This window comes from Haliotis rufescens, unplaced genomic scaffold (assembly GCF_023055435.1).
Source record: "Haliotis rufescens isolate VD_foot unplaced genomic scaffold, xgHalRufe1.0.p SCAF_18, whole genome shotgun sequence".
NCBI lineage: Eukaryota > Metazoa > Mollusca > Gastropoda > Lepetellida > Haliotidae > Haliotis > Haliotis rufescens.
Window position 1 is genome coordinate 1,946,472 of NW_025963868.1, and position 12,127 is coordinate 1,958,598.

General features: G+C 42.8%; 1 protein-coding gene across 4 annotated transcripts in view; it reads right to left on the bottom strand.

Annotated features, from left to right (window-relative positions):
- Window positions 1-12,127, bottom strand: part of LOC124120161 — a 44,058-nt gene that overhangs the window by 11,456 nt on the left and 20,475 nt on the right. For all 4 annotated transcript variants that reach the window (XM_048398114.1, XM_048398116.1, XM_048398115.1 and 1 more), the window contains exon 2: window positions 1,110-9,022. In XM_048398114.1, the coding sequence (XP_048254071.1) occupies window positions 1,110-8,735 (7,626 nt within the window). In that variant the 5' untranslated portion in view covers window positions 8,736-9,022. The remainder of the gene's footprint in view (window positions 1-1,109; window positions 9,023-12,127) is intronic.

Sequence of the window (12,127 nt, forward strand, 5' to 3'; positions counted from 1 at the left end):
TACAAATTTTAAACTACGGGACCAAGGCGAAATCTACGTGCCAATTCGGGTCATTTGAGGACCCATACAAATTTGAAACTATGGGCCCAAGGGTAAATCTACGTGCCAATTCGGGTCATTTGAGGACCCCTACAAATTTTAAACTACAGGCCCTAGATATCTGGTCTTGAAGCATAAGGGGATAGTGGTAGTTAAAAATCACCAAAAATTTAGATTTTTTCAAACGCATAAAGTCAATATTTTGGTGGTTTTGATTTATTTGATTCGTACTATTCAAGGCAAATTTCCAAGAGCTTTCCATATATATCTGGACCCAACTCTTCACAGCCAAATGAGGTGCCTTAGACCTCTGGGCCACCCACGCAGGTAGACAAGGGTGATAATGCCATCAATCTGCCAACCGTTTCTAAAATACATTCCTGTACAATTATTTTCATTGAAACACATCTGCCGAAGACTCAAAAACGGCAAAACTATTAAATTTTCAGATTGGACTCCATCAAAGGTTCAGTCAAAATTAAAATAATCCAGATTTTACAAGCTAACCTAAATTAACACAGTGAAAACATAATGCCGTAATAAGCACCCCCGACAAATTGAAAAACTCCCAGTTACAAAATCCTTTTCAAATTGATGCCAAAACCACCAAAACCACCTTATTCATGAAACTAAGTCTAGCGGTTGACAGAGAACTCCCAGTTACAAAATCCTTTTCAAACACCGTATTCGACATACTAAACACCCAGGGAGCTCTCAAAATTACAAATAGGGGGCTCTTATTGGAATAACATTTTGGTGGAAAGATCGTAAATTTTGTGGTTTATGCTGACAGTCTGAAATAATACAAAAGAAAAGTCTATGCGTAATACACGACATATATAGACTTATTAGAGCGGGGCGCTTATTACGGCAAATACGGTAGATGCAAAAACAATAAGCAAAACCACCAACCTGATTCATGAAACTAAGTCTAGCGGTTGACAGAGAACTCCCAGTTACAAAATCACCTTCATTAATTAGCAAAACCACCAAAACCACCCACCCACCTTATTCATGACAGCAAACTTCCATGCTAACATCCAAAACATGGCCGACAACACTCATCTTACCCTCAACATTTCCGCGCGGACTTGGTCTTGGCGATGTGTACATTTGAACGTCCCCTGATACAGCAGCTTGTGCACCTGCAGTCCCGCCACGCTGTCGAAGTTGATCCCACAGTCCCCACACCTGGCCTTGGCTGACGTTTTCTCAACCTTCATCTTCGCATCATTGGACTGAGAACTTATCTGCATCGGCATTTTTTTCCTATGTTCTGTTTTCTGATGTAGTCCCAAATCAAACTTGGTGGCAAAAGCCATCGGACAAATGGAACAATGGTGCCACTTTTCCACCTTCTGCCTGCCATGTTTCCCTTTCGAAACAACTTGCTTCAAGTGCTGATGGTACGCAGATTCTGATGCAAATATCTCGTAACATTCACATGTGAAATAACCCTTGGCTTCCACACCCTGAACAAGCGTTTCCTCAGAGCGGGACTGAGTTGACATGAAGTTCTTGCTTATAAAATTATCAACAATCATTTTATCCTCCTCCTTTGTTGTGGGAGAGATCTGAGGCATGTGTCCGAGAAGGTTGACCAACACAGGGCTTTTGTCCGAAACAGCCATCTTGTGTTTGGCCTGGGCGTGGCACATGTAGGACGCGAAGTCCAGGAAGAGGACCGAGCACTGACAGATGTAGGACTTGTGTTGGCTGAGGTGTTGAAGCATATCCTCCTTCTGCAGGAAGACACTGCGGCACAGGGAACACACGTGGACCTCCACCATGCCTGCTGTGGTGGAGGAGGATGTCGTGCTGGTTCCAGCACTCCAACACTTCTGCTGTGTCTTGTCATCCGTGGTCAGGAGAGATTGACTTAAACTTACACCACTTATAACACTGGCTGAGCCTTCCTGCTTCACTTCTTCAGGCATCAACTCACCACCTCTACTACTGTCACACAGGATACCATTTTCCCCACTGCTGTTTGAAACACCAGGTCCATTTTCCCCACTGCTATTTGTAACACCAGGTCCATTTTCCCCACTGCTGTTTGTAACAGTTAGTTCATTTTTCCCACTGCTGTTAGAAACACCAGGTCCATTTTCCCCACTGCTGTTTGAAACACCAGGTCTATTTTCCCCACTACTGTTTGAAACACCAGGTCTATTTTCCCCGCTGCTGTTAGAAACACCAGGTCCATTTTCCCCACTGCTATTTGTAACACCAGGTCCATTTTCCCCACTGCTGTTTGTAACAGTTAGTTCATTTTTCCCACTGCTGTTAGAAACACCAGGTCCATTTTCCCCACTGCTGTTTGAAACACCAGGTCTATTTTCCCCACTACTGTTTGAAACACCAGGTCTATTTTCCCTGCTGCTGTTAGAAACACCAGGTCCATTTTCCCCACTGCTGTTTGAAACACCAGGTCCATTTTCCTCACTGCTGTTTGAAACCCTTCTTTTTTTCCCACTGCTGTTTGAAACACTTCTTTTTTCCCCACTGCTGTTTGAAACACTGAGACCTTTTTCTTTAGTGCAATTTGAAACAGTTGGTCCATTTTCTCCAGTGCTGTTTGTCTTATAAATCATGATTTTTTTAGGGTCACTTTCACCATTTCCAACCACAGAAACAAAAATGTCTATATTTGCATTAACGACAGGAGGCGAAGTGACATTAATGTCCTGTTCGCCAACCATAACACCCTTATCAAACTGTCTGATATTCCTCCAATCCTGACACCTGCTTGATGACATGTGATTTTGACAAGCCCTGGCATCATCACCGGTCTGAGTGCCACAGTCACACATCAAGCACCTCAACTTGTGTGAACTCCCAACTACATCCGGTCCGCGATATGTCCTCAGATGTCTGTCCAGGTCCTCCTGCCCAACCAACAACTTCCCACAGGAGCAGAGATTCAGGCAGACATCAGATCCACCTGTGCCATCCACCATTTCAGAATCACTGCTGCAGGTACCCTCCTTGATTTCACCTGACTCTATGTTCTCCATGTTAATATTTCTCTGTCCGATGTCATCCTCTTCAGATAAGTATTGGTTAAACAGACTTTCCTTGGAAAGATTCTTGCGATACACTGATTTTAATATTGTGTGGACCATCGTAACCTTACAGTGACTGACAAAATCATTTTCATTTCTAAATATTCTTCCACACTGTATGCAGGAACAGTAGCCTTCTAGTCCCTGCACAGCTATCTTGATCATGGCTTCCTCCTTGTCACAGCGTGTGACCTTCATCATGGAAGGATCGATGCTACTTGTTGCCCCGGACATATTCACTCCACTCATGGACATCACAATATCCTGCCCACCGACACGATCTACAGGCGCGACTCCAACATCGCTACTGTCTGGAGTGGAATGTCTATCACCAACCAGCTCCTTGTCAATCATTGCTCTACAAATAGCATCTTGCATGTCAAGGTCACATCTGCCTTCCTTTGTGCCACAGGTTATGAGTTGTTCATAACTACCATACTTAGCCTCCAATTTTCCCGATTGTTTTCGAACAATTCTGAAGGAAGAATCAAGTTCCACAACATATTGTACATTGTCGGCCATATTTTCATCAAAAGTCTTACATAGAGCCCATTCCTTCATCACGGTCAATTGATCAAAATTGAGAGCTAAAGAAACATCGATGTCCTGTTCGTCGGCCATAACACACTTGTCAATCTGTCTGATATTCCTCCAGTCCCGAAGCCTGTCTGAAGGTATGTGACCTTGACATGACCTGGCATCATCTCCAGACTGTGTTCCACAGTCACACATCAAGTGCCTTGAACTGTGTGAACTCGCTACGACATCCGGTCCCTTGTATGTCTGCAGATGTCTGTCCAGGTCCTCCTGCCCAACCAATAGCTTCCCACATGAGCAGAGATTCAGGGAGACATCAGCGCCACCTATACTCTTCAGTACATCAGTGTTACTGCTACAGATGCTCTCACGCCTGTCCTCACCTGACTGTTTTTTCCCCATGTTAACATTGCCTTGTCCAACTTTGTCCACTTCTGATAAATAACGGTGAAACAGATTTTCTTTGGACAGATTTTTGCGGTGCACTGTTTTTAATATCTTATGGGTCATTGTAACCTTACAGTGGCTGATAAAATCGTTTTCATTTCCAAATATTCTTCCACATAGTGTGCAGGAGCAGTGGCCTTCAAGTCCCTGCACAGATATCTTAATCATGGCTCCTTCCTTGTCACATCGTGTGACCTTCATGCTGGAAGGATCGATGCTACTTGCTGCCCCGGACACGCTCATTCCACTCGTGGACATCACAACATCCTGCCCACCACCACGCTCTACAGGCGCGACTCCAACAATGCTACTGTCTGGAGTGGAATGTCTATCACCAACCAGCTCCTTGTCGATCATTGCTCTAAAGTAAGCGTCCTCCATGTCAAGGTCACATACGTTTCCTTTTATTCCATGGTTGAATAATTGTTCATTTTGACCATGTTTACCCTCCGATTTTCTAGATTGTTTTTGAGCAACTCTGAAGGAAGAATCTTGCTCTACCACATATTGTACATTGTTGGCCATATTTACATCAAATTGTGTGCATAGTGCCTGGTCCTTCTCCCTAGTCTTTGGATCCAAATTGAGAGCTACAGTGACCTTTATGTCCCGTTGGTCAACCATGACACCCTTGTCAAACTGTCTGATATTCCTCCAGGGCAGATGCCTGTCTGAAGGGATGTGACCTGGAAATGACCTGGCATCATCTCCGGTCTGAGTGCCACAGTCACACATCAAGTGCCTTGAACTGTAAGAACTCGCTACTACTACCGGTCCGTTGTATGTCTGCAGATGTCTGTTCAGTTCCACCTGCCCAACCAATAGCTTTCCACAGGAGCAGAGATTCAAGGAGACATCACGGTTATGGTGAAACTGATTCTGCTTGCTAACATTCTTGCGATACACTGTTTTTATTTTATGGGTCATTGTAGCCTTACAGTGACTGACAAAATCCTTTTCATTTCCAAATATTCTTCCACACTGTGTGCAAAAGCAGTAACCTTCAAGTCCCTTGACAGATATCTTAATCATGGCTCCCTCCTTGTCACATCGCGTGACCTTCATGCCGGAAGGATCGATGCTACTTGTTGCCCCGGACACATTCACTCCACTCGTTGAGATCACAATATCCTGCATACCACCACGCTCTTTAGGCTCGACTCCAACAATGCTACTGTCAGGAGTGGAATGTCTATTCCCAACCTGTTCCTTGCCAACCTTGACTTCAGGGTCATGTCCTTTGGTGCCATGGTTCATAATTTGTTTATAAATACCATGATTACTCTCTGATCTTCCAGATTGTTTCCTAACAACTCTGAAGGAAGAATCACGCCCCACTACGTATTGTATATTGCTTGCCTCCGTAGCAGAGCAGAACTCAGACCTATTGGGTATGCTGAGGACGAGATTCATGGCATTATCTTTTCCAGCAGCATTGGTTTCTGACTTTAAACACATTTGCGTCATGCCATGCATTGTACAGTTCATCTCTACAGGAGAAGATGAGGTGGACTCCTTGTTGTCATTCATTCCATCATCATCATCCCCCACAGACTTGCAATCTCTCTTACTTTCTTCCTGAATCTTTTCTCCAAAACTGTCACCAGCCTCAGGCAACTGCACCAGCACCAGATAGCTGGCCCTGTCTCCATCTTCAGATTGGCTCTCAATTGAACCAACCCTCCCTTGTTCATAGTTAGAGCGGCTCTCACTAGAACAGACCCCCTCAAGTTCATGTTGTGAGTGGCATGGACCTATACTTGCCCCCTTATCTTGATGTTCAGGGTGGCTCTCTTTTGAACGGACTTCACCATCTGAGCTGATCCGCCCAGGTACTGAACGTCTGTTTCTACATGTTTGAGTCATTTCTGTTGTTTGCTTATTCAGGATAAATACCTTATTTGCAGGTGTTCTCAAATCAATATCAGGGTGGTTGGTCTGTGTGGTGGTATGCATTAGCTTGCTTTTCTGCCCCAAAGCCTCACCAAGTATCATACCTTCTACCTTGATGTCCGTGTGCTCCATCGGGGTCCGTTCTTCCAGAACATCAGGGTGTTTCTTCTTAACATGCCTCTTGTAATCCAGAAAGTCAAGGAATATAGAAGAGCATACACACTTGTAAACTGTGACAGCATATTTGTCAAAATGCAGTTTGTTGGTTATGTTGAAATTAAATTGCTTCAGATGCCACGTTTCCATGTGTTGTATGAACCGTCCATTGCTGTCAAACGTGATGCTACAGATCTTACAGCGGAACAAGGATGTACAGCAATCATTGGGCGATTCAACAGCTTGGTGGAAACTAGCATGAGCAGCGAGACTGTCCTCCCCCAACACATGGGAGCCACACACGCTACACAGGTGGAAGTCCAGGTCCACCTGTTTCACCAACACAACCTGGTTATGTTCCTTAATGTGATTCCTGAACACAGAAAACGTGGAGAAGGATTCGGAGCAGTTCGAACAAGGGAACCTCTTATCATCCACTAAACCGGAATCATTCTCAACATAGGTCTCATCCCGTTCGTGAGCTTTCACATGCATCTCCATGTCCTCACTTCCAACATTCCTCCCACACGTTGGACAGAAACTTGTGCTTGGCTTCGAAATGTTGTGGACTTTCAGCAGGTGCTCCTTGTACCACCAGTGTCCACGAAAACCCATGTTGCACACATCGCACATGTGCCAAGCACACATTTTATTGAAGAGCCTGTGGTCTGCATTCTCAGCCGGGTCCTTCTTGTTGTAGCAGCAGCCCTCTCCAGCCACGTTGTCCGGCACAGGCTTCGGGACATATTTCGGCAACTCATGGTGCTCCCTCTCAAGCGCATTGCGTGGAATGACTTTTGGAATTGTAACAGGTACCTCGTCATCATCACATTTTCTTTTATGTGTGGGTTTACGAGAAATATCATCGCTTTTCGTTGGAGGAGGATTCTTGTGAAGGTCCATATGCTTCTCCAGAGCATCACGAGCAACATCAGTTCCGCATAAGTGGCAAAGTTGCGTAATTTGAACTTGTGTGGTCTCTTTATCGTGCATTCTAGTGTGCTCCTCAAAACCTATATTTTCAATGTTATCTCCACATATGTGGCACAGTATGGCTCCAGGCATCACTTCCTTACATTCCGAGGAAGCATCCTGGCAGGGGTCCTGTGAACTTGAACCATCCTCCTCTCCCTGTGCCAAATGTTCCTTGATGCAATCCGAAGTCACTCCAGTCGACTTTTCTCTTGCTGATATTGTTGCAGTTCCTGTGTGCATCTGGTTCCTGAGTTTTGACAACTCAACAGAAGTAGACGACATTGCTGAATTTTTACTAGAGTATTTGTGACGTATTCCAGGGACATGCGGATGACCGGGAGAAACACTTCTGTCCTCATGTAGTTTCATGTGTTCCTTGATCCTGTTATCCTCAACACGAGCACCGCAGGTCGGACATTGGTACGAGGGCGGGGCAACTATCTTGTGGAAGTTCACAAAGTGGCTCCGATGCATGACTGGATCGCGGAAGCCCATGTGACACATGGTACACATGTGCCAGCCCCGTCTCAGACTCGAAACCTTCATATCCAGTCCATCAATGAGTCGGAAGCAAATGCCGCACCGATAAACCAGGTTCCCATGCACGCATTTGTCCAGGGGGTTCATCCGGGGAGTAGCTGACTCTTTCATCACATCTGCCATCATTGTCACCTCCTGTTTATCAGAGGATTCAACTCTACTGCCTGTCTTGGTCACTTCATTTTTAGGGGATTTGTCCAAACTTTCCGTTTTGGTCTTGGTATCTTCATCATCAAAGGTTTCATCCATAATTCCTGTGTTGGTCTCTTCTTTATCAGAAGATTCATCCATAGTTCTTGTCATTGTCTTGGCCTCTTCTTTGTAAGGGTATTCATCCATACTATCCGTTTTGGTCTTGGTATCTTCATTATCACACGATTTATCAATAATTCCTGTGTTGGTCTCTTTCATATCAGGAGTTTCATCCATACTTTCTGTCTTTATCGTGGTCTCTTTGTCAGACGATTTATCCATAATTCCTGTGTTGGTCTCTTCTTTATCAGGAGATTCATCCATACTCTCTGTCTTTATTGTGGTCTCTTTGTCAGACGATTTATCCATAATTCCTGTGTTGGTCTCTTTAATATCAGGAGATTCATCCATACTTTCTGTCTTTACCGTGGTCTCTTTATCAGGGGTTTTATCAATACTTTCTGTCTTTACCGTGGTCTCTTTGTCAGGGGTTTTATCAGTACTTTCTGTCTTTACCGTGGTCTCTTTATCAGGGGTTTTATCAATACTTTCTGTCTTGGTCTTTTCTTTGTCAGGGCATACAACCCTACTTCCCGTCTCGGAGGCAGAATCTTGTTTCGCATGTAAAGTACGATCATCTTCTTGTCCATCATCTGAACCTCCCCTGATGCCAGAAGTTGAAGCAGTCAACCTTTTCTTTGCTGACTTTGGGTTGACACTTTTAGCCATAAATTTGTCAACCTTTTTCGGTTCAGATGAATTACTGGACATTTTTTTCTTGATTCTGACACTTTCGCGACGAGCAGGAAGTACCACATTCCGTTCACGCCTGGACGGACTGACATGTCCTTCTCTGCGCGTCGTTCTACCGGAACCCTGCCTGCCCCTCATCCTCACAATTATAAATCTGCAGCGGAGAGATTAGTGACGTCATTTGATTGTGTTGTCATGGCAACTGATGACCTCACAATGGTCTCCAAATCATCGTGATGCATTTTCAACCAAGCGATATGTGGTTCATATTTCCTGTGGATGCCAGTTTGGGATGATAAAATACCAATAGCTACTAACTTGGAATTCAACTGTTGGTCTCAACCCTGGCCGTGAATGTTGACGCACCATCCAAGTACCTGTTGCCGGTGTGCAGGGTAAAGATGTCACAGCTTGTGGAGAGGACCCTGCAGAGAGAAATCAATCAGTCAATCATTCTTTCATGGTTGTATTCTAGTGCCAAACTTTTTCTACTTGCTGTGTGTGGATGTTTTGGCTAAGACTTGTTGATGGGAAGGAATAACAGGCCCCCAGAAAGCTTAGGGAGCCCTTGAGTATTTACTGGCATGCTGGTTGGTTGGTTTGTTGTTCGCCCCGGCTTATGGGCCCATGTCTATTTCGAACACTGTTTGTTGTTTAACCCTGCACTCAGCAATATTCCAGCTATATACACGGCGGTCTATAAATAATCGAGTCTGCACCAGACAATCCAGTGATTGATATCATGAGCATCAATCCACGCAATTGGGATCGATGACATGTATGCATCAACCAAGTCAGCGAGCCTGACCACCCAATCACGTTAGTTGCCTCTTACGACAAGCACAGTCACCTTTTACGACAAGCATGGGTTGCTGAAGACCTATTCCACCCCGGACCTTCACAGGCCCAGTCAGGGTACTGCTAGACACTGTTAATTTGGACTGGACGTGCCACATATTATAGCCTACACAGATCTCAGCTCAGACACAAACAGACTCAACGTATGCGAGGCTACACAGGATCAAGCCAAGCAGGAAACAAGTTTATAGAGAAGATGACAGCAGGCCTAAAAATGGCGACTAAAACGGTTGCCAATGCCACCTAAATTTCAATTTGTCTACTGTCTAAAATTCAGAGGTAGCCAAATGACTACCTTGAAAAATATCTTGTGGCGACTTAATTCTATTGCTACACATATGTAGACACAAAATAAACATGTCTGCTTCTAATTGTACTCGCAAATAATTCCTCCTAAAGTCAACGATAAACTGAAATGCATAAACAGACCTCCAGATAAGCTTTTGGTGTTGTGGGTATTTTACCCATGCATTTTAAAATCATTGGGTATCAGTAATTCTATCTGCGTATTCAAATTTCTGTTACCCACTAGTTTTTACACATGTGGGTATTTAAGTTAAATATTTAAAAACACTATTCCTCTAGTCCCTGCAAACTGGTGTCGTGTGGGTTCGAGAGCTTTATAGGACTCAAAAATACCACGATACTTCCAAAAGAAAGTGTGATGGCAAATGATCATGATGTAACTGTCATCGTGGAGTTTAGCAAGGTTGACGGAATGCCCGTTTATAATTTAAAAATAAGTTGCTGATTTGCTAATCGAATACGCAGGGTTACTTCACAATATTTTGATGATACGTACAAGTTTTATTTTTGTAGCGTATCTGTAATGTTCGTTGCGTATTTGATACGCTTGATTATATTTTACTGTGTATTTCTGCATTTCTGATGCGTATTTCACGCAGATACGCAGCTTATCTGGAGCTCTGCATAAATATTAATGTAATTAGCATTTTATTTTAGTTGATAGTTTATTGGATAAGCAAGGACATACCCATATAATCTATAAATATAAATTGCATCATTGTTTGAGTCACAAATAACAAAACTCAAGTACAGTTTCCACTAATATACAATTCCAAGAGTAGTGCTATGACTTGTACATGTAATAGTCAGTTGATAAAAGATCATTTCAAATGCTTTTGGCTACCTACAATATTGGCTTGACTTCTTGATTTTACCACTGGCTACCTGGAAAAAGATACTTGTAGCCATATGGCTACATGGTAAAAATTTAAACTTTGAGGCCTGTGACAACAGCCTTGTTCACCTCTGGAACCAGGTCAGACAAGGAACAGAAGACGCCCATGGAGTTCTTGGATGCTGCTGGTCGCCATGTACCTCTTGGTTAAACACTCATTGGGCTTAATGAGTGAGAGTGAATGAATATGGTTTTACGCCGCTTTTAGCAATATTCAAGCAATATCACGGCGGGGGACACCAGAAATGGGCTTCACACATTGTACCCATGTCGGGAATCTGGGCTTAATGAGATTTTGCTATTCGAAAGTGGCATTTTATTGTGCTATGACTATTGAGCAAAACAATGGGGTTTTTTAAAATGTGGAATATCTATTCAATGTGCTATGAATAAATGCATTTTTATACATACATGCAATACATGTAACAAAAGGCTGTCTAAAAGAATTTTAACACATATTTTATACGTTCTTATTGTTATTTATTTTGGGGTGTTCCATTCCACAAATAGGTAATATGCAGTCAGTACTACATGCACTGGGACATGATATTTTGTTTTAGAATTGTTGTAGAATTTTTGGGATGTAGAGGTTTGGGGCTGGAAGCTGTTGGTTGGACAGTTGTTACATTACAGCAATATTACTTGTAATGTAGTGTATCGTATACGAGCTCCAGATACCATTTTGAGCAATTGAGTTTTTACTCTAGGGTTTCGATTTTAATTGAGTTATTATATTTTTCATTGGGTAACTAATATTTTTTCATTCATCTATTCATCACTCTATTGGGTTTTTCCTAAAATAAGTGAACATTTTAAGATTTTGAAAAAAAATGAAATAATGTTTTAGATGTCTATAATTGTTCTAAATATACAGGCATGACTCGGAAAGCAAATTAGCTCGTAATTGTGTTTCAGAAATTAGCTCCTTTGTACACATGCTGAAAAAGCTTCATTGGGTATTAACGCACGTTGTTTTTATACATTTGAGTTTTTCATTTACTGCATGTATGCAAGTTAATTGAAAGTAATTGGGTTTTGAATATTTTGGGGGAGTATTTTACACTGCTTATCTGTAGCTCTGTCGTATGTGTCGTGATACGGGGGTTGTAAAACAATGTATTGTATCACATTGGTTGGATGTTTAAGACTAAAGATAATAATATCAGTGTTTTAGTTTTACCACAATCAGAAATGTGCATCCAGTACACACAAATGTATAGAATGGATGCAGAATAAAATTATGTCGCGTCCTGAGGGACACATAATATTATTCATTAAACCAAATTATTGACAAGAAATATTAAGTTAAAGTGATTAAAGTAATTATTAAATCTTACAATGAATATGGTTTTTTCGCCACTTTTAGCAATATTCCAGCAATATCACGGCGGGGGACACCAGAAATGGGCTTCACACATTGTACATGTGTCAGGAATCAAACCCGGGTCTTCGGCGTGACGAGCGTGACGAG